The following is a 23,880-nucleotide window of genomic DNA, read 5'->3' on the forward strand; positions in this document are numbered from 1 at the left end:
GTATTGGAGTGCAGTGTGTATGTGAGGGTAGTATTTAGAAAACGGCTTGCTTACTTAAGTCATTTTTATTTATAGCCCTAAATCACAAACGGTTAATCCATACGCATACGACACTCAGCTGCAATTTACAATTACTTTCATCATCGATTAGTCTGCGCAACATTTTTCTTGACCAATAGATTAATTTAAAAGAAAATTGTGTCCAAGATGATCAAATGTATTTTTATGTCTGACCAACATTCCAAAACCCAAATGTATGAATTTAGAAAATAATATAAAACAGAGAAAAGCAGCAAATATGTTTAATTGGAGAAGCTGCATCTGCAGAATGGATGATGTTTTTGCTCAAAAATGATTAAAATAGTTACATTTTCTAGCTATCGACTAATTAATTAACAAACATATTGTTTCAGTTCTATATCACAACCTCTATTCTTACGCCATCGGGAAGAAAAGCTCCCCAGACCATCACAACGACACCGTAAATTGTGGATTTAACTATTTACAGGATTAAAAACCAGATTTTCACAAAGATGTCAAAGAGTGCATACGTTAGAGTTGTCCCACTAATCCTTGAGCCGCAGATAATCTCAAAATGAAGGTGATTTTTAGAGGCTCTGTCCTGCTTAGTCAAGTCTTTGCGAGGCTCAGCGGCGCACACAGAACAGGTGTTGAGGTGTCAATTTTTGTTGTGTTTTCACTGTGGCTTGAGACGCTGTTACGACCCACTTCCTATCAACAGTCCTGTGCCAAAGGTTGAAGGGAAGCAAATTAGATTTCTTTTGTTCACGTACTGTAAAGTATTCAGCCACAGCTTTAGTTTGACCGCAGGAGCTACAGATTAATGACAAGTTAACAGCCACCGATAACACAGATCAGTGTTCAGCTGGAGGTATTTTCCCACCCTTTTGATGCCCAGCAGAAGGCTTTCAATCAGATGGATCAACAGCTGTGTGGTTATCACAAAAAAAAACCAATGAGCAGTGTTGACACATGACTAATTGGTTTTATCATATGTGAATCTGTGTCTGTAGGGTGTTGTAGTAAATTAAAAAAAGAGTATGCCACTAGCTCTATGGAAAGATTATGTAATTATGACTTTAGTTTAGGGACTTTAACCAATGATCATTTTCATTATTGATCAGTAAAATATCAGATAGGGTATATATAGTAAAGAATACCTGGCCAAAGTTCCTGCAGCCCAATAGTGACGTGTTTTAAATATGCAAAGATATATTTACCAAGAAAAAAACAGCACATCCTCACCTTTTTATGAGGGGCTGAATCCACCTAATGTGGGAACGTATTACCAATATTAGGTTTATTAGGCACTACATCATATATTTGAGTGAGGCAATGTTTTAAACCGTCAACTAACTGCATTGTTTGTGTCTCAGCAATTAGGCTAATTGGCAATGCATTGCAATGTCTGGCGGAAAGAAAAGTTAGGAAAGTAGGTCACTTTTAACACCTTTCCTGGTGAAACCCTGAGTAGAGTCCAGATATGGGTCAGAAAAGAGGAACGGGTCAATTCTAGAGCTGTACTGACGAGTTGGAAGCTTCATTCGTAACTCTTCAATTTTAAATCATCAATCCAATGCTGCACTATAAGTCTATTAATTCTGTTTAACACCCAGTTATATCATTTTATAAAATGCCTGGTAAAGTAAAAGGCAAATAGATGTAAATATGCACAAATTATCTTTTTTTATCTTCTATTTTTAAATTTAAATTCTGCTTATTAATCACAGTTGTCAGTCTTTCTATTATTATTATTATTATTATTATTATTATTATTATTATTATTATTATTATTATTATTATTATTATTATTATTATCTTCCTCCACTAACAGTCCACATCAACACCCTGACGGTCTCTAACCACAGATGGATGCAATACATCAGCAGCATCCTGTACATGATGATGGGCGATCAGCTGTGCAGCCTCACATAGCTTGTAACATGCTTTCACTGTCTGCTAGTGCTGTCCGTGTCCTCAGGTGAGGTGTAGGAATGTGTGTATTTGTACTGAAGGCCGAGCGTATCAGAATGCCTCTCCTCTCTGTCCATTCTGTTATATACCAGGCTTGTTGGACATACTGTACGACTGCCTGTGTGACAGAGCATTAGAGATGCAGCCAGCACAGAGTACGGCCTGCAGCGTCTCATTCACGTCTTATTACACAACGATTTCTGCCAGAGTTGTAATTCCTTTCTTCTGAGGCCTTCATGTCATCCAGGTGTGTGTGTGTGTGTGTGTGTGTGTGTGTGTGTGTGTGTGTGTGTGTGTGTGTGTGTGTGTGTGTGTGTGTGTGTGTGTGTGTGTGTGTGTGTGTGTGTGTGTGTGTGTGTGTGTGTGTGTGTGTGTGTGTGTGTGTGTGTGTGTGTGTGTGTGTGTGTACTGGATCAGGACATCAGTGTCTCTCATTATTGTTATGTTCCAACTTGGGTGGAAGTCAAAGTTAATGACAAAGAAAGTACGAAAATAATTAGATTGACACTTAAAATAAGCTTCAGTTCATAGATCATGTAAGGTTTGATGGGTTTGGGAGTTTGATATTGATGCCAGTGTTTTAAGTCACATGTCGGTGTAGCTTTGGAGATGTTGATGAGAGTTAGGTCGAACACTTCATCGACTTTTCATCTCGCGACATTCAACAGCTCAATATTTATCCAACATTTCTGTTCATGACGAGGTACCTTTGAAGCTAATGCATTCAGCAAAGGACAAAATAAATAGTTTCTGAACACAAGGTTAAAGTTCCCAAGACGTCATTGGACTGAAGAAGGTAGCGTTTCGATGCGGTACTAACATTGGAAATAGTCTAAAAAAAACATTATAGGAATCACAAAATTGCTACATAGAAATAATTTGAATATTTTGGGCTGAATCCAGTAAATAACAGATCAGGATATCATGCCACAATGTTGACATTATAAATGTGATTATATGACACTATCATGCAAAATATTAGCTTGATATCTGGCTGCATATCAAGCACTACGATATTCAAAAGTATATAAATCAAACCTCCAGCACATGGTCTGATTGCTGGACGCTGGTCTGTTATGTATTTATTTTAATATCAGGAAGATGAACACGCATTATAACCGTTACATAGATGCTACTTTGATTATCCAATCGGAGGACCACAAGAACAAATAGCCATCCAGGTCATCAAAGCAGCAGCTACAATAAATCCTTAGTTACATTAAATGTTTGCAAGCTGTTTACATCGGCATCTAATGGCTTTCTAATAAGAAAGGTACGTTTTAGTTTGTAGTGTAATGAGCATCACAGCCGTTTGACTTTGTGTCTGATCTACATTATTACCAGACGACTCCCCGTACCCGCTTTCCTCATGGGTGTGGTTCAGGAAAGTAGTTTGCAGTGAAAAGTGTGACTTCTGCTGCAGCTTGTGTTTGGTTGTCTGCTTGTTAGATGTTTTCTTTTATAGACGTAATCAGCAGCAAACACACAGCAGTGGACGTTTCCTCAGCTTCCTCCCACTGTGGCGACGCCTCATAGGCGAAGCTCCGTTGTTAGGATAGGCTGGCGTTTTTGGTGTGTGTGTGTGTGTGTGGGGGGGGGTATATTTGAGTGTGATGGTCCATTGGCAGTGTGTTTTGTGTACTGTAACCAGGCCTCAGCTGAGGTGTAAATAGTCTGCCATGCTGGGGAAATGAGTCTGTCTGCTTTAGCTGCGCAGGTTTGTTGTGGCTCTAATAACATGTTGGCGGACGGTGGACCAAAAGAACAAACAAACAAAAGTGGGGATTTTTTTGGCTTTCATGATGATGGCAAAACATTTCTTTGGTGATTTTGAAATAAAAATGTCTATAATAAAAAAGAACTCTAACTAAAACAGAAAATATCATTTTATAATAATGAATTGAGTTTTAATAATGTCAAATAATTTCACCATTTCTTTGTTCATTTATAGATTTATTTATTCATAGTGTGTTTAACATTGAACGCTTTGGGGCTCCGTAAATTTAGAGGTTCTCTTGAAGGCACTTTGATGATGAAGTGCCTTTTATTGGGAATAAATAAAGGTATTACATTTGATTTTACATGATTACTGCCTGATTTAAAGGAATTAAATATACAAGTGCTAAGAAATCCATACGAGTTCTGTAAAACTGTCGATACTCTACTGTGGTTAATCACTCTGCCCTCAGTGCACTGAGCGCTCTCTTAAGCGCATGTCGAATGTGATTGTGTTAACCGCTCTCCCCCGTGTGTTTCTCCCAGCAGGGCTATGTCCTCGGCAGCCACCACATCTCCATCTGTGGACAAAGTGGACGGATTTTCACGGAAGTCTGTCAGGAAGGCCAAGCAGAAGCGGTCGCAGAGTTCGTCCCAGTTCCGCTCTCAGGGCAAACCCATAGAGCTCACGCCCTTGCCACTGCTCAAGGGTAAGAGGGGAGGGGAGGTGTGTGTGTCTGTTTGTCTGTGTGTGTCTGTTTGTCTGTGTGTGTGTGTGTGTCTGTGTGTGTGTGGATAATTTTGAGTAACTGCTGAAATCCACAGTGAATGAAGCTGCAATTACCCAGTTCACTGTTGCAACAGATCAGAGAGCATTTCCAATAAAAGGTGACAGCCCCACCTGTTGAATGACCTGTTTGCTCCTGCAAATTATAAGAAAGATGACAAGAGGAATGCAAATTATGCATGACAAAACGCAATGTACAATCCCTGTAGTTAGACAAGTTAAACAGAAGAAAAGAAGGTTGTGGGATTGTGAAGCTTGTGAGACAAGCGGCTGAAGGCTGAAAGAGCCTCCTCTGTAGACGAGCCTCTGTGGTAACTCAGGCGAGTTCTATCCTTAGACAACCACTTAAAAAACACCGTCCCAAATTCCTATTATTTAATCATCTTTGATGTCCTCTATAAGGACTTGATGGTGTTAAAATAAACGTGTGGTCCATGTGGTTGCGGCAGCCTGGTTTGAATGCGGCCGTGCACCTTATTTGCATTTTTAAATATTCTGTATATTTTTACATAATTTTACTCAAATAACCCTGAAACTCAGACACATTGGTGTCTTAGGGATCCTGACTCATTCTCTGAGTTTAAAGAAGTCTATGCTGCGCGACATGACTCTGTATGGACACACCAGTCTTGAAGTCTAAGTGAGACAATAGATATAGTTGTTCAATTGTTTGCCTTGTGTCGAGATTCTGCTGTGAATTCGCTTCACCGTGCGTGTGAGCGTGTGCGTGTGTGCTACGTGCCTAGACAGGTAGATCATCTTGATGATCACACAGGGCAGGTCAGGGCTGCTGTCTGTCTGTGTCACCGATGTAGAGAAAGGACATCTTCACTTCTCTGGTTCCATGATTGTTGAATGTTTAGGGTAAACACCCTACGCACGCCATGTTCATATGTAGCCTCGTAAAGTCTGTACGGCTGTTAATGAGTAGGTAGGGCTCAGAGTTGATACGTTTAACCTAAAAGAATACTGAACCTTTTTTGGCTTGTGTCCTTTTTAAATATCAAAAACAATTTCTTAATTTGACCCGTCATCATATGTTTGATACAGTACATTTTAACCAAATTACTTTGAATTGAGTCATTTTTTTATTGAGTTAACAAAAACGTTAACATCCTCATGTGATCCCTTGGTCCAGGGAGCTTCATGTCGGGAGACATTTGACCTAGAAGTAAAAGGATTTGAACATTTTATAGTTCCCTATGAAATTAGTTGTCTTTCTTTGCCATGAATTTATCTGAATTCTGTGTTTTTAATCATGTGGAGGATAAACAAAATGTCAATTCAATAAGAATTAAGACCAATTTATTTATAGAGACATTACTGCACTATTCTTTAATCAAAGACAAAGTGCTTCATTACAGTTTCTAAAACAACCTTCGATCCTGTAGTGCTCTAAATGTAGCTGTTAGTGACATGATGCATATTGTCTCTAAGGAATGCCAGTGTGTTCCTGAACAGTGCAGTGTGTTGATGTGTACATACCACTGCTGGTGAATTGGGCGATGTGTGGTATGCACTTGGGCAAAGTATTACACAATGAGACGTCCCCGGCAGGAATGCTGCCACACAGAAACCAGACAGAGTCGTCACCTGTGAAAGAGTTCAATGGAAAAACCACTTCCTGGTTCTTTCTCAGGGCGGGGCTTATAATCAGGACAGGAAGGGAACCCTTTCACCCCGAGTTCTCCGTGTGTTATCAGCACTTATCAAAACCAGCGTCACAAAGTGCTTCACAACGAACACATAAAACACGGCAGTAAAATACACAGTATAGTTTGAATAACCAGGCGAGCATAAGGGAAAATAAAAATACACTTAACAATAATGGATGGTTACACTGCACTTTATTCTTAACCTCCAGAATAAAGTAAAGTGTTACTCGACAGGAGGAGGAATTATAAGAAAGCCTCTCGATAAAGATAAGTCTTCAAAATGGATTTTATAAGAACATACTAATGTAGCGAGGCAGAGTTCCTCAGGCGGGTCTTTTTACAGCCAAGGAGCCGTAACGGCAAACTCTGTCCCCTTTAGTCTTTCAGTCAGCAGGTTCCTGCCTGAGGATCTTAAGGCTGCACACTGGTTTATAAGGGGACATCAGCTCAAATATATATTCTGGGGTCAGGCCACGAAGGGCTTTAAAAGTAACATCTTATACCAATCAAAAACAAATAGGCATTAGTCGGTGTAAGGACATGTGTTCTGTTTTCTTGCTGCCGCATTTTGCACAATTTGGAGTATTTAAAAGACCATTACAATAGTCCAACCGTAAGGACATAAGAGAATGAATATTAGTTTGAGTGTCATTAAAACTCAGCATTGATCATATCCTAGCAATACTCCTCCGATGGCGGTAGCATGACTGGATGACCTTGTTAGTTTGTTTCTCAAAAGTGAGGTTAGTGTCCAAGAGGCTCCTGAAATTTGGTTTTACATGAATTAATAATGGACTCAATACTAAAGTGTGTGTGTGTGTGTGTGTGTGTGTGTGTGTGTGTGTGTGTGTGTGTGTGTGTGTGTGTGTGTGTGTGTGTGTGTGTGTGTGTGTGTGTGTGTGTGTATTTGTGAGTCTGTTCATGCTTCACTTGGACTGGTTGTCCTCTACATGCCACAAGCACACAGCACCACACCTGAACTCCACCCTGATGTACAGACTTACTGTCGATTCCACTTGAAATACACACAAGAAAACCTGAACAACATCCGGCCTGTTTGAAAGAAGAAGATTCCACGAGAGCATAATGTCTCATTTCCCTTTTTTTCTGCAAAGTGACAGCAGGAACTCTACCTGGACAATCACAACGGCATTATTATAGAAACTGTAAATACCATTATGAAGCAATGGTTTTTATTTGTTTGTTTTTTGCTAATTAGAGCATTAAGGTCTCTGTTTTGTAAAAACCGCATTGTGACATTTTATTTGAATTGCATACTACAAACAAAATGCACACCAGTAATTACTTCTTTACACCTTTGGCGAGCTTTGCACAGAATTTATGATTTCCCTAATTTTCTCGTAAAACAAAATGAAGATCCACTTTTAGTCCATGACACATTTTCTCTTTTCTCTCACACTATCAGATGAGTCTTTATCATCTACCATTGACATTATGTTAGTCAAATGCTGCATATAAGGGCTGTTGCTTTTTTTATTTCAAATTCTGCCTACCGTTCGAATGTGAGAACAAATGAAAGATTTAATCTGTGGTGATCTGTCTCAATTCAAAATTCACAGTTTATAAGCGCAACAGGCTGTGCTTTGTACTCCAGCTGGGGGACATTCATAAAGTGCACTCTCACTCTGATCTGTGGCTGCCCTGTTGCCTTCTCACTAAATTGGACAACTGTTGTTGGCGCAAAATGGAGGAAACTAGTGAGCTGTGAGCAGATAAATCATGACACCAAACCATTTGAGATCATGTGAGGAAGCATTTTAGAAACGTAAAGGTTGTTTGATGCCTAACCCTGCAAGTACCTCGACAACAAATGTGAAGTCCTGTTATTTATCCTGACAATCAGACAAATAGTAGATGTGACCGGTGAGTCAGAGGTCTGGAACCAGACTTATTACCTTGTGATTCTAGATTTATTTATACGTTTATTCGAAGAAGTGACAGCCTTCAAAAGCTGGGATTTTGTTGGGATTGAAGAGATGAATTCTCTGCAATTTAAATGACTGCTAATTGTGGAAACGAAATCCGAACACGCAGTCCCGACGTAGTTGTGTATTTGTCCAGTGAGTTTGCCGGCAACGAGGTGCCATATGTGTAAAACAGACAGAATGTACTCTCAGTTCTTGTCATAGTTTATTTTAGTTTGTCTTTTATAGTCTTACTGTATTTAACTTCGACTGAGCCGACACATGGTCGGCCTTCTTCAGCACCTCCCTGCTTCACTTTCACACGTTCACTTCACATTCGCACAGCTCCACACATTTCTCACCGCCTCAGTACAATCACAGTCTGCTGCTCCTGACCGCCGAGCAGCTCCACTGGAACTCTTGCTTTTCAACCCCCGCACAGTCGGACTGTCCTGAATTAGAAACGCTTTATTGCTTGGTGTTATTCCCCGTCTGGTGTTATTCCCTGTCTGCTGCTTCTGTCCTGCAGAGAGTACAGGAGGAAGCACAACTCAATGCTGACGATCACGTTTCTTCAGTCGCGGCTTCAGTGATGTGTAGTTCTGTTTGAGCGTGGTGCAAAGCCTCGGTATGGGCAGGCAGTGTGGCTGCTGGCGTGTGTGCAGAGCAGATATGAAGGTTTTTCCATTATTTCAAAGGAGATCTTGTGCTCGTATTAATCTGCATGATCGTGTTTGGTGAAGTCTGCAGCTCGCTTCCCAGACTATGATTGAGAAGCAGAGCTATTTTTGTTGTCACCACTTTATTGTGGCTGGCTATCGTTTGAAAGTTTGCTTCTAGTGAGAAAGAAAGTGAATAAGTTAAGTTCCCCAAATTGCTAAACTATTCCTTTTTAAACTCGGATCAACAGTGGCTGCAGTGAAGGAGTGTGGGATTATGAGGAGTTTGAAGCTGTCGGATGGTCATAAGTGAGCAGAAACAGATTCAGCATGCAGATTTTGAGATGTAAGCATGGAACAAGGATTCACAAAAGTGAATAGGAATCATTTTTTTCTTGTAGGTAGTAAATCAAAACCTATTTTAGGCCAGATGCAGGCAAAGTGAGAGCTTGTGTATATAAAGAATTTGACTTGTTCTGCTCAGCCGGTCGTTTGTAAAGGAGCTGGAGTGTCTCATTTATTTCCCAGGATTTGGATCAGGATACCTTCCATGTGGTCACAAGACAACCACTCTAACCTTTGAGGCTCCCTCCACTCCCATATATGTCTGCGTAAACCAAGTGGAAGAACAAGGATTAAGTTTGCCTCTCCCACTTGTCTGTTGTGAACTTTAAGGCACTAGATAAACAGTACACTCTCTGTGACGAAGGCCAAAAGCCCCCTGTTGAATCACCAACCGGTTGAATTAAATTAGTAAATGAAATCAACCGTTGTGGAAGCCAACCTCGGATGATCATAAAACATGTGTGGCCTTTACATACACCACACAAACACTGCCTCCTTACAGCGCGATTCCACCTCTAATCTCTCAGCTTTATATAACTGGCAGGGAGACGTGTGTAGTGCAGCCAGTCTCTCAGGTCTCCCCCAGGCTCGACCCATTTGGGGATGTTTTACACCAACGTTCAGAGAAAGAGATCAGGGATGTATATATTTCTATTTTTCAATATTTTACTGTTTTTTTAAGATTGTTTCTACGATTTCTTCTATTTTTATTTGTTACCTCAAGGCTGCAATTTTACACGAAAGTTTCTTGGCTTCTATTTTTCCTGTAAATAATCTCCAGACACGTGGCCCATTCCTTTTGAGTGTGACATTCCTGTTCTCTGCTGTGTATATATTGCTGAATGATTTTCCAGTAAGATACAACAGGTATGTTTTATTTCCAGGACACTTTAAAAGGCATAACTTCCGCTGTTTTTGAAAAAGGATTTCCTGTTTTCTATTCATTCCTTAATACTTGTCGAGGATGTTATCACTTAGCGTGGCAGTGGAGATGCGATTCCTCTTGTGTACTTTCAGGCCATAATTCAGCAAAAACAAACCTGCTCTCCTGCATGCATATTTCCATTTTTTAAATTTCTTTCTAATAGTGGAAGCTGCTTTACTGTGTTTCTTCCTGATTTCCATAATCTCTCGGCGTTTGCATCCCGCCTTGAGGTACACGTGTACACAGCAGCAGTAGAGGTGGGCGTATATCTGGACAGCTGTACTCGGCACTGTCGGTTTAGCAGACAGCGAAAGCACATCATCAATATGCACAAATTAAAACAAATTCCCTCATCCTCCTTCTTCTTAGTCACCGTCACAGGTCAGACTTCAGTCACAAAAAGGCAAACAGAATCTTGGTAAAGCGCGCTGGATTACATAAATCCCATCGTTGGCAGTGGAGCTCACGCTTAGACGTTTAGAGGAAGACCAGGAGGGCGCAGTTTCCTCAAGGGGATCCCAGGGCAAAAAGGACGACATGTCATTCAGGGAGGTGGTTTGTTTTCACTAGCTTGTTTATACAGGACAAAGAATACTAACCCAAATGTACACATGAAGCCACATAATAGCAAGCTCTTTTAAAGCCCTATAATAGCCTCATTTAGTTTATGATAATGGTTTTGCATGTTTGGACAACTTTGGTTGCCATCGCTCTTTCATCGTCCAGTATACAGTCGCTGTGTGTCACAGGGAAACCACAACGCTCCTGAACGAGAGAGGTTATTGATATTTGAGGCTCTTCCAGCCCCCCTTTTTCTCATTTACGTCGGCCATACCAACGGCACACGTTACAGCACACGAGTTATACATCCAAAGGCTGACTTAGCAACTAAAGTTTATCCCACGACAGCTGCCTAAATGTAATTATATTCAACACATGATAATTTAGGTTGATTTAGGTTCACTGGGTGTCCGTAACCAAAAATGATTTCCGAACAAAGTACCCAATGGTTCAGGACAAAGATGCACACTGTTGGACCTCTGCTGTGATTTTTAAAGTGGTTCTCACCTCCCTCAACAACTACTGACAAACTGGCCTTGAGCTAGGCCCTTAATCTCCCAGCACCAGGCTCAGGTTGTACTACACAGCTCCCAAGTGGGACTGAATACAACTTTGTGAATATAAAGCAATAACAACAAAGACTCTTCTGAATTCCTGAAAAAGGATAATTGGAAGCATTATCTGTTCTTGTTTGTTTTTATGTGTTTTGAGTTGGAGCATGCTCAGGGTGAAAGATGTTCTGCAAGTTAATCAACATTCATAAGAGAAGAGCAGGAAACATTGCCAGCAAGCTCCCGGGTTACAACCAGAGTTGGCATGGCAACAAACGTACATCTCATGGCCTGGATGAATCCACCTTTCATGTACCACGGTACGAAAAGGGTCTGCAGTGATATCGTAAATATACAGTAGGAATGATATAATCTCATTTACATACATGTCACAGTTACTACATAGTTTAAGCTTCTTTAAGTGTTGCCACGGAGATATTCGCTGAAGGGTGGAGTAAGGAATGCCAACAGAAGAGAGAAAGAGGTGAAGAGGCTGGCGGGAAACCTGGAGGGAGGATTAAGAGTCATTTAATGTTTAGTGGAGGAGGAAGAGGACAGGAAGGAGATGGTTCCTGTCAGGCAAACAAACTCAACTCCTCCTCCGTTTGGGAATCCGTCCGTCCCATCCTTCGTTCAGTCCCTTGCCTATCATGATAGTAAGATATCACCAGAAGCAACCAATCATGCAAAAAGAACCCCTCATTGTGTCCGTTTAAATCCTAGATGTGTCTGTAACACATTGGAGAAACTCTGAACCTGAACTGCGTCTTTATTCTCTCACCCATATCTTTGATGAAGCACTTCCTCATCACTGGGATTTGAATAGTCAGTGCTGAAATATTTAAACGTAGAAACAATGGCTACGATGGGAACAAAGTAAATAAAAGGTTATAGCAAGCTAATTGTAATAACAGCTGGCAGCCAATAGCTGTGAACATGCAGCAGAGGTGCTCAGATACTTGTGTCGGTCACGTGACCCTTGCCTTGATGGGAAATTACAATTACTTTTCACCAGCCACATTTTTATTGGAGATTTGTTTCAAAACTTCATTGAAAGGAAAAACACGACAAAACACAGCCTGTTAAGAGCGCATATGTGTTTTCAGCAGCAACCCGGGCTAGAGTGGGCCAAATCCTCATGTGGCTGAGCGTGTTGTCTGCAAACTGATGTCCACGCCGTGTAGGACGACTGATCTGTTTCTGACCTCTCTGGGCAGCAGGCTTTAAAAAAAGCAAGGGGCAGAAAATAGAAAGAAAGCGAGACTGAGTTGTACAATGCTGCACAGCGAGCCCGCCCCGTGTCTCTCTCTGCGGCTTCTTCTGGCCTCTGTTCGGCCAATGAATCCCACCGACACGCTGCCTCGTCTTCGCCCCCCCCCCCTCCACGTCCTCCCCTCAGGAGAAACTTGATCCACGAGGTGTCTCTTTACACTTTTCCAGCCCCACTCGTTACAAACAAGCCACAAGAAGGAGCGTGGGTCCACTGAACTTCTGCTGTCCACATGTTTGGCTCAAATCAGCTCACATCGTTCATGACTGTCGTTTTCTACTGTTGGTGCCTGACAGGGAGAGGAAACCTGATTAAGTGAGTGACGGTGTTCATGAATGTATATGGTGGGGGGTGCTCCCCAGCTAGCACAGCAACATTGAGTGGTAAAGTTAGCCTCTACTGTCAAAAGTGTGTGTGTGTGTGTGTGTGTGTGTGTGTGTGTGTGTGTGTGTGTGTGTGTGTGTGTGAGTGTGAGAGTGTGAGAATGGTAACAGAAGATGAGTGTTTTTACTGGTTGAGAGGAGAATGGAAAGTCCACAGGTGTAATGAGCATATTTAATATTCCATATGGAGGAACGTGTTTGTTTGTATTGACGCTCTGCAAGTTTGCTGCTGAGCGTCCATCTTCTTTGCTGTTATGCATGTGTCAATACACGAGTACAGTGTTACCACGGACAGATTGTTTATTAATTAAGTATAGAAACTTGCCTGTCATATTTACCCACAGCTTAAGGTTTGAATCAATTATCAAGCAAAATCGTAAAACAGCAGCCCGCCATTATCAGGATTGTTGCTTCTGTCGCTTGGTACTAACAGTTAAAACAATACTTTTTGTTACTTTCCATCTACAAAATCCTTCTTTTCATTAAACAAAACAAATCGTCAAATTAAAATGTTATCTGAACACAAACGGTCGTAAGAAAGTTGCATAAATGAACGGACTGTAATCTGCAAAATTCAGATTTAATTTAGGAATAAATCAACAGTTATGTAAATGTTAGTACCAATAATATAACCGTAGGTGTTGAGGCTCAGCCCTCATCGATAAAATCTAAACAAAACCAACTCTAATCCAAAACACCGTGTGAAGATTAGTACTGATGGAGACACTAACAGGCACACTGCCTCTCTAAAGGGTTGGGAGAGCTGAGCTGAAGGACGGGGGCCTCCTGTGTTGTGTTGAGTTTGATGTCCCATATGATCACTGCTGCTGCTGCTGCTGCTGCTCCTGCTGCCTCAGAGCAGCTTTTACGTTTCACACTTTGAGCTGATGCTTTCGAAACAGAATCTCAAGGAAACTTTTGACGAGACGCATCAGCTGTCAGGGATTTAAACCTGTGAACTTTCACTTATGTGATGGTATGTCCAGCCAGTGCCAAACAACACTACCCTGCCACATGGATTAAATATGAATATGAATATATATATATATATATATATATATATATATATTGAATAGAATGTAAGAAGAATTATTAAATTCAATGTTTAATCCTTAAAGCTTCAAGAGGTCTGTATCTTTAGACCTACAGTGATTGAAGGTTATTTTAAAATCGCTTTTATTCAGATTCTTTGCTTTTCGTACTCTTTAAGAGATTCCTTCCTTATTCGTTTTCATTAATTTCAGATGTAGTTTTGAATCCCTTTTTGAACAGAATGAGAAATATGAACTTTTTTGCCCCATCATTTCAGTTGAAAATATATTAAGAAGGCCTTTGTTGTTGTAATAAATATAAAGTTCTTCACCTTTTTTGAACAGATGGAACAGTAGAGGTAGTCCAGAGGTGGGAAAGAGAGAGAGAGAGAGCCTTGTTTTCATGTGTAGCTCAAAAGGAAAATAAAGACAAAGCTCACCACACATTTCATTCAGTTTGAAGAGAAAGTTATTACATTGCACGCCATCGATGAAGCACTGATGATGCTTCCTGCAGTGTTTGATCTCATTAGGAGCTTGCAGGAGTCTCATAGTTTGTCTCAGTGAGATGCAATTCAGACATTTAGTACCTGCGACACCTTGTTACCTAAACACAGGAGCGAAAGTGATTAGGGCCTCCATAGCGCTGCCATCTGCCGTGTTGGCTACAGTAGCCGGGAGCAAAGTTTACCCAAGATGACTGCATGAGTTAATGATTGACAGCAGCCTGGCGCCTGCAGGAACACTTATATGAGACCTGAGAACATGGAGATAGGGACACGGGTAGATTGTATTTGGGTCATGAACATATATTCACATGTTGGAGGTCTTCCATTACACAAATCCTGCCCTACTACCAGTCCTGGGCCAGCACATGCATGCCCAGTACGTGCATGTGTAGGATTGTACTACTGTTTGTGTGGTTGACCAGTAGCTAATGTTGGCAAACTTGAGATGGATATTGGTGTGTTACTGCCATTACTGAGGCATTGTTCTGACTTTCTGACTCCTCTCTACTTGTGCTACTGTTAAGCTACAGCATGTTTTTATCATTCAACACCTTTGTCCCGTGTGGGCACAATGGCATCAGCAGTTGCAAACTCTCATTTTAAGTCATTTAACAGTTTAAATTGTCCCACATGTGCTGCTTTTCTCTCATTTATATCACAGTAAACTGAATGTCTTGACAGTTTAGGCTCTGGGAACTTGTTTTCTGGCATTTGATGTTTTGGTAAATGATAACAATATGAAAAAGATAAATGTAACTGCAGCCAACTAACTTCGTGCTACACGACTTGCACCAGGTTTGGTAGATTGTGAATCCAGGTCAGCATGTGTTTGACTCGGTTGCCATGCTTGCAGCTGTTTCGCTCCGACTGGCGCAGTCCACTCCCTCTTATTGATTTATCTCCTCCAGTCCACATGTTTACATCCTTTTTAAAGTGACTGCAACTGGTGCTCTCCTTCCACATCTGTCAGCATTCGTCTTTGTTTATTGTGTGTTCTCTCTTTGCACCAGACGACGACGACGACAACACGAAAGTATTTCCCACAATAAAGCCTGAATTTGTCAGAGGTTAATCTAACGGCAGACGATGCCTCCACACTTGCAGCATTATTCACATTGACCTTTGTATTATGCTGTGTGTCTGGTGCTCACATGTGTACATGCATGTGGATGTCAACACAGTGTCATGATAGTTGACCAGTTGGTCGTGTGCCAGCTTCCTGTGGAGGTTTACATCGACAGCTGATGACGGCCATGATGCTGGGTCACGTCTGTCTTTCTGCTTTTTTTTTTTTTAAAGACTAAACAACAGATGTTATGACAGTGAGCGTTTTATCATCTCTTCTCACTGTAATCCTTTATGTAATGTTTAACCCCAGCCTCAGTAGCGACAGCAGTGACTGCTTGGAAACAGTTCTCCCCGACGGGAAACATGACGCACAGTTTCTGTTTTGACTTTTCAGTTTGAGTTTGTTCCATAAAACTCCCAAAAAAGTGCCAGATTTTTTATTTTTTTTAAACAGTCATTACATTTTTATTCACAAGGTATAAAGAGCTGGTTTCATTCATTCTAATGTGCATTATGTTGGCAGTTTTACATTTGAATCTAGTCTCACTGGAAACATATTTAGCTAGTTAATCAGATTAAATAGTGCTTGTAGGTTTGATAACATCTGATCGAATTTGAGCTTTCTGCATTTATAATTACTAAATCTCTGCTGAGATCCTTTAGCAGAGATGTTGTTAATGTATGTTACAGTCTTTGGTTGTGCGCAGACACCAGCGTGCAAAGAACATGTTAATAGGAGAATCCTTTTGGCTCCACTCGGTATAAACTGGGGATATCTGTGTGTGGTATAAAAAGAGAGAAGAGGGACAAAAGATTTGTCAGATATGAAAGTATCTGGTTCCAGGAACCTTCAGTGTGTTGTCTGTTTTAGCCTTTTAGCTTGTGGCAGAGTACACGTGCACCTACTCACAGACTGTTGGGGGGGGGGGGGGGATTCTGGAAAGAACAGCTTAAGTTTTAGCTCGTCCTATTGACGAACATTATATAATGTTTAATCTACCAACAATTCTGCATTTAAATCATTTCCTCGTACTGTTGATACAGGCGTCTTTAATCCCTGACAGTGAGCAACAATAGAAGGCTGCTTGGTTGTTTTGGGCAGCTGAAGCAGGGTGCGTCTGAAAAGCAGCAACTTTCTCCGGGTGATTAAGGTTAATTAGAAGCCACCAGCGGTGAGGAGAGCAAAGGTCACACCCACAGCGCCTTGACATTCCTCCATCAATAGCCCTGCATGTATCCCTGATTGTTTTACTAATCTCCAGTGCACCTCCACCTCGACTGTTTAAACCTTCTTTTTTTACGATTGCTGAGCCCTGTGAGTGTGTACATACATAATACCTACAATTTGACCTTCAGGCAGAGAGGTCAAGTCACCTGCTGAGTCCATCTGTTGGACTCTCTCCTGCCGTAACTCAAGCCCACTCACGCAGTCACTGCTTTTATAGACAAGGGGCTTTCCTCTTTACTGTGTGTGTGTGTGTGTGTGTGTGTGTGTGTGTGTGTGTGTGTGTGTGTGTGTGTGTGTGGACTGTTCTTAAAGAGAGCGTCGCCTGGTCATCTTACACTTTCCTAGACTTGACTCTCTGCAGCGCAGAGTGTGTAGAACGGTATGACCTAAGAATAGTGAAGCACAGCAGTAAATGTCAGGGGGGAACCATTACCTGACTTGCATCATACTATTTGTAAAATATAAGCAATTAAATCCATCCAAGATATCATTTTAACAACTGGAATCTAAACGTACCTTTTATGTTTCAACACAGTGGATTTGTGACCCCTTTTTTAGCTTTTTACCTCTCACAAAAAGCAGAGCCTACTTCTAGAAACTAAAGTAAATCTGAATAATAAGTATGATTTTTGGAGATGTTTTTAGTTATGTGTTAAAGAGGGAAACACTCCCAATGTTTGATGTCATCTCAAGCTTTTTCTCCTACGTGGTTCGAATGCATTTATCGTAAGTCGCTTTGGACAAGAGCGAATAAATGTAACTTTATTGGTCATTTTATTGGATTGAACTATTTCTTCTGTATATTCTGCGAGATGCATTGTTTGTACACATCTGTGTTGTTACACTCAAGACCGAGAACACTACTCACTTATGATATTTACACACGGCAATTATTGCGGGGGTGTATTTGAGAGGTATTGAGAGCAGGGGGGAAGAGAGAAACTATTGCATGCAATGTTTCTGAAAGTTATTAATAACTTATATCGGCATGACCAGATTTTCCATGCATTTGGCTAAATGCACCGCAGCCTACGAGCTACGTGGAGTGATGAAGCATTGGAGGGTCTGCCACAGTGTCTAGCTGAGTCACTGTGTGTGAGATTTAAATTCATTTTGTCAGATTACTCTGTAGTGTCTTATAGAGAACCCCAAAAGCTATCCTGAGATCTTGTCTCTGTGTGTTGCATGTGTTTCTTCTTGCCGCAGTAAGAGTGAAGAGTTTGGTTCAGTAGGAGGTTCCACGCTAACTCTTGCTCTCGGTCTCGTGTTTCAAACTTGTTTTTCTAAAGCTGTTTGTTCATTTTCATTTACTTTAAGAAGCATTGCACTACCATGTATTTATACACCATCGACATTGACAAACGTAGGATGTTATTGTAATCTGTTCAAAGTGACACATTTTGTTTTCAGTGTTGCATTTGTGTGTTTTGCAGCAGGTCTGCACTTACTTTTGACGACTGGACCGACCATGTGATCTCCTCGTACTCTATAAACACTGCCCGATCATGTTTGGCTACTAAAATAATCACTGGCTGCTTTGAGTTTAAATCATGTTAAGCCTATAAAAAACATACAAATCTTTCTTAAAAACAAGGATGAATACATATGCAAGCTGCTAAATCCTGACCCTGCGTTCAATAGATTGACGCTGTTATGTAATTAGCCTAACTTAAAGGAATTCCTGCGGTGAACCATCCGACTGCTCTCTCTCTCTCTCTCTCTCTCTCTCTCTCTCTCTCTCTCTCTCTCGTGCTGTGAGTCGTTAAGCTTTTTTCCACCATTAATTAAGAAGCAGCGACTTCTCTCTTCCTCTGCCAAGGGAGCCCAGATGAGAGTCTCCTCCAAAGCTGAGAGACGGAACAGAACAGAACAGGCAGGAAGGAGAAAACCAGGCTGAGGCTGAAGCCAGAGCAGAGCATCAGTGTTTCCACAGGCCGGGGCTGCACTCGTAAAGCATCTCAGAATAGTCGTGCTGATATTAGACCAGTTTGTTTTTTAGGAAATGGGAGGCTTTTTTAGTTCTCTGACCCGGAGTCAACAATCATTTCCCAGAACACAAGGCCCTACAAAATCTGCACTTCTTCAAGTTCTCTTATAGAAAAGGACTAAATGTTGTCAGCTGACATGCAACAGACTAGAAGGTCCAATCCTGTTGCCCAATGAAATGTTGTGATATTTATAGTTTGGCAAATCTTTTAGTGTGTAAATATAATATTCTTTCATTATTGCAATGTGCCATGACACAGCAAGAAACAAAAGCATGACATGGCAGCCTATGTCGATCTAATCAACGCCATTTTTCGAGCTCTATTACAGGTAAAGGAATTCCCCATTTCTAATCCTTCAAATCTCTGATTGGCTGGTTGCTTCTGTAGCGGGTGAAATACCCATTCATGAAACCAACATCAGAAGCGTTGAGTATGAGATGCAACGATATAACTGTCTGAAACGAGGCACAATTTCCCTTTTTTTTAGCAGGAACAACCGATTTTAATTTCACAGATCCTCAAACTAACCTTTATCATCCAAATCAACTGCAACCCAACGATCATTAATATCAACCTAAATATTATCAAGTTACCTTTTTGCTGCCATTTTGAGCTGCGGACATGTGCAGTAATGTGGCAGACGACTCTCTTCTGGTCCACCTGACGCAGTTTCTGGTGAACCCTGCACGTCGATGGCCACACTGACTTCTACTAGCTGTTAGCTCCATACGTAATCCTGAACACGGTTGGTTTATGCACAGAGAGGCCGACGGAGTAGATCAAGCAACTGCCAAACACTCATTACAATCCTGATTCAATCCGCTGCCCACAGTCGCTGCTGGATTAAAAAAGATCACATTTGTACCCGCTAAATGGATTTGGGGATAAAGATGGATGTTAAAAGTAAATGCCTCCAATGATATGGGTACTTTTAAACATGAAAGCGCTTTAGTTTAGGTCTTATGATAAATTGGTCTGGTCAGTGTGTAATCCGAAGTTATTGCGACTGAAACGCGCGCAAATTTGTGAACATGAGTCGTGAGTTTCACGTCTTCTGTAGCCTAAAGAAAGCTTTGATCATAATATTACGTCGTTGAGCTTTTTGTTCATTCCTCCCGTGGTTTTGTCCGTTCACTTCGGAGGCATTTGATTGACTTTTCTGACCTTTTGCAGTGACGCACACAGTTTTTGTGAGTTTGCCTGGACAACTTGTCAGCACGTTGCTTGCTGCTGGTATATTTATTCCTATTCTGCTTTTCATGCCTCGTTCTTCGTAAACATCCCAAAAGAACCCCGCTCAGAAATGTACGTTAAATGTTTTTCTTGAAGGTTTAACTTGTGTGTCTTTTATAGACACTCAATAACGACAATATTTGTTGGTTGCTTATAACTTTGTAGGCGGTTTTTGTGGTCACTATTTTGACACACCCCCAACAGAACAATATACTGATGGGTGCATGCTTCCATAACTGCAATGTCCATGTTCGATCCCTGGCCCGGGGTACCTGTGTTACATGTCATACCCCGCTCTCAAATAAACGCGTGTGTGTGTGTGTTTGTGGTAGCACTTCCACTCCAGTTCCTTGCTGATGTGTATGAAAGGTAGTTTCTGGGTTATTCTAGGCTACAGACACACACTCATTCTCTCGCATGCTTAAATACAGTCACACACACTTTCATGCACACTTTCCTCTCCCACATTCATTCTCTCTCACACTGCTCCAAGCCCATTCGCTCTGCTCTCTCTGTGTCTCTGTAGAGGGATTACTGTGTCCTGTGTGATTATCTGTCTATTAATAGCTTCCTTTAAGGCCGTTCACATGCTCCTATAGTGGCAGAGCTGCAGGATCCAGAGGCCCCCGGCTCCGTAACACTAGCCGACCATGAATCCTGCAGCCAGTAATTAATGTAATGAACTACAGCGTACTGCACACTACTGTACTTACTCACAAGGACCTGCACACACACGCTGTAGACAACACACAACAACAAACATGCACATATTCACTGCACTACAATGAGAGGGACTATATAGATGCATTATTTCAGATGCTCTTCCAGCGCCCGCCTTATCTAGTCCTCTGTGAATACTTTGCACCGCCCTGCAGATTTTCATACTTGCAGTCGAGTAGGTGCAACACATCTTTGTATAGCATGCGTTGCAACTGCGACGTGTACATTTTACATTATTAGATTTACATTATATTAACCTTTAGATGAACTTGATCTGCCACGGTTTTGCAGGACAGGACACTCTTACTTTCTCTTTAAATAGTCAAATCTTCAAGACGTTTTTTCCAAAACCTTTAACTTTGATTGGAGCCATCCGAACAGCACACAGACCCCGACTGATGCAGGTTCTCCACCGGCTCGAAATATCTTTCAAAGTTTGCTACCATATTCATCCTGTCTCACTCTCACGAGATGCTTCACTTTCTTCCCCAGCCAGCCTCTTAGCTGTGTCTGTCTGCTGCTTGGTGCGGAGCAGGTAGCAGCTGCCTGCGTCTGCTGTAAACAATGCTATGACCAAGCTGAGAGTGAACCAAAACTGTGAAGTTACAACCAAAGCAACGATCTGAAAGAAGATGAAACGCATAAACATCTATGAGTTCAGACCCGTTTCACATTATATGTACTCTATCATATTGTTAATATAGAAATATTGATCACAGCAGATTATTACGCTTGCTTTTGCAGAATGTCTGATGCTCTTATCCAGGGTAACTTAAAACAGGCCGAGAAGGACTGAGGATCTCGCTCAAGGACACGTAGACTTTGCAGCCACCTCAATATTCTGGTCAGCACTCTTTTTATGTATGTGGAGCACCGAGTGATCAAATCACATGCAGGGCGAAGAGGAACTCGTTTGATCTTGTTGGCAGGTTAACAGCGAGGTACCATCCTCCACAGAGTTTAGATTATTTTCCATCCTGGTTGCGTATCATTTAATATCTGTGTGAAATTAAAACATTTGCTCAAAGTCACTAGAGTTAAATGCATTTGCTCTGATACAGGCCTGTGTACAGCAAGCGTCGAGCTCTCGGGTCTTACGTCAAGTTTGTGGCGCAGGGATTAAAGAGTGGGAGAGCGCAGCACTCCTGCCAGTCAATCAGGGCGTTTGGGTTTGTTTGTGACTGGCCTGGTTGGACTCGGCCTCATTGAGCTGAGCTGCAGCAGGAGGCCAGCAGGTCGTGAGTAACGAGTGGCATTTGGATCAAAAGATGACTAAATGCAGGGCCCCCACTGGCCTGCACAGTCTTTAAAAGTTAATATATTTAAGGGGGAAATAAACTCAAATGCATCAGTAACCCTTTTTCATTATCCATTGATCAACTGAACATTTCCTCCGTTAATCAATTACTCATTTGCTCTATAACATGTTAGAAATAAGAGCCCATAATAACGTCTAAGTTAATGAATCAGCTAATCACTCTGCATTTTATGAAGAGGTGAAAAAGTCATTTCTTTGTTACTGGAAAAGTTTCTCATTAATTTATATGCAGTCTGCGACTCGACATGAAGTGCAGCAGAATTAAAAAATGACAAATGAGCACTTTGAAGTGTAATTGGGGAGCACACTTCACACACAGTGCGACTGGTGTGCTGCCTTCAGAGCAGCTTATCTCTTACATAATAATGGCCCAGTCCTGGCGGGGCGGGAACATCGGGTCTGGCGATCAGGGAAGAGTGTCGTGCATCTCCCTGCAGGTCTGAACTCTTGGCGACCCTCCGCCATGTCTCTCACTTCGGCAGCAGAATAAAGACACCTGCCGTTCTTGTTCTTCACTCAGTGCTGGATAATGAGGCTGCTGCACTCATCCTCCCCACACACACACACACACACACACACACACACACAGAGAGAGCTCGCAGAAACGATGAATAAGTAAAGAGCTAATGCAGAGCAGGAAACTGATTTTACTTCTCTCCTCGAGCGGACAGTTATGGATTTCAATACAAATGTTTGAAAACAAAGAATGCCACATGTGAACAAATACCTTTTTTAGCTTAACTTGCATTTCTGGAAGTTATGTTCAACATCTTTTATATATACCGGGATGTTTTTTACATTTTCTTTATTCTATCCCTGCTCATGCTAACCATCCAGTTCATCTTCTATTTATACCAAACATATGGAGCTGGCCGCCGCTGGATATGTGAAGCGTATCTCTGTGAATATCTTCAAAACAAATGATTTATTGCCTTCTAAAAGTGCATGTTTCTTTAACTGGGTATTGCATTGTAAAAAGAAACATGTTTTGTTGTTAGAGATTAATTAATATTATATTTCTAACTATAGCGTCTCTGTTTTTACTCCTTTACTGCTGGTTTTTTACGACCAGCTCACATTTATTTCTGCACCTCTTTAACTGACTTTTCTCTTGGTGCAGACGTGCCAGCGCCGGAGCAGCCGGAGCTGTTCCTGAAGAAGCTGCAGCAGTGCTGTACTGTCTTTGACTTCATGGACACGCTGTCGGACCTCAAGATGAAGGAGTACAAACGCTCCACGCTCAACGAGCTGGTGGACTACGTGACCGTCAGCCGGGGCTACCTGACAGAGCAGGCCTACCCCGATGTCGTCAAAATGGTGAGGAGGCAGGAACGCACACAGGTCTTTACACAGGGACCCAAGAATATCTCAATAAAACCAGGTTTTGTTTCATAATAAAAAATGACTGTGATATTGTGGTACAAACACCAAAATGATTCTTTTTATCTTGGGGCTTGGCTGCGTGTCTTGTAGAGATTTGAGAGCAGCACAAATAGACAGTATAGCAGTATATAGACTTTACCCTCTGTCTACGTACTGTATAATATGTCACAGACTTGACAGAACTGTAAATATTTCCTTTTAGCTCACCACTTCCTGTTTCCGTTTCAAAAAATAAAAGCCATCTAGCGTTTTTCATTTGTTAACACAAGACTTTTCTAGTGTCGTGAAGGTGCAGTGACTTGCACAGCGCCATGAATCGAAAGGCAAACTCAATGTAAGAAAGAGGGCTGGCGGTATAGCAGCGCCGCAGATGTCTGGTGCTGCTCACGCAGGCAGTGTGGCCCGGGCGTGACAGCCGAGTTTCATCTTCTCGCTACGTGTGTATGTTCTCAGTGTCTTGAGTTCTGCACTCTCACATCGACAACTTCACCACAGATGAATGTTATTGTTTAACCGCAGTTGTATTTTTTTATCGTCCGACGACGGGATGCCCTTGAAATCGAGCCCTGCCTTCAACATAAACACCAGAAACGACCCTTAATAGTGGGACAGATGATTTTGTTTGTGCTC

At 41.6% G+C, this 23,880-nt stretch overlaps 1 protein-coding gene across 7 annotated transcripts in view; it reads left to right on the forward strand.

The window, feature by feature from the left end:
- Positions 1–23,880, forward strand: part of ppp2r5eb (protein phosphatase 2, regulatory subunit B', epsilon isoform b) — a 42,097-nt gene that overhangs the window by 5,733 nt on the left and 12,484 nt on the right. For 4 of the 7 annotated variants that reach the window (XM_029426846.1, XM_029426844.1, XM_029426849.1 and 1 more), the window contains exons 2-3: positions 4,258–4,421; positions 22,988–23,184. In XM_029426846.1, coding sequence (XP_029282706.1) covers positions 4,265–4,421; positions 22,988–23,184 — 354 coding nt within the window. In that variant the 5' untranslated portion in view covers positions 4,258–4,264. Of the gene's footprint in view, positions 1–4,257; positions 4,422–12,550; positions 12,705–22,987; positions 23,185–23,880 lie in introns of those variants that run through there. The other 3 variants (XM_029426848.1, XM_029426845.1, XM_029426850.1) reach the window with 2 other exon arrangements.

Source organism: Cottoperca gobio, unplaced genomic scaffold, assembly GCF_900634415.1.
Source record: "Cottoperca gobio unplaced genomic scaffold, fCotGob3.1 fCotGob3_245arrow_ctg1, whole genome shotgun sequence".
NCBI classification, from domain to species: Eukaryota; Metazoa; Chordata; class Actinopteri; order Perciformes; family Bovichtidae; genus Cottoperca; species Cottoperca gobio.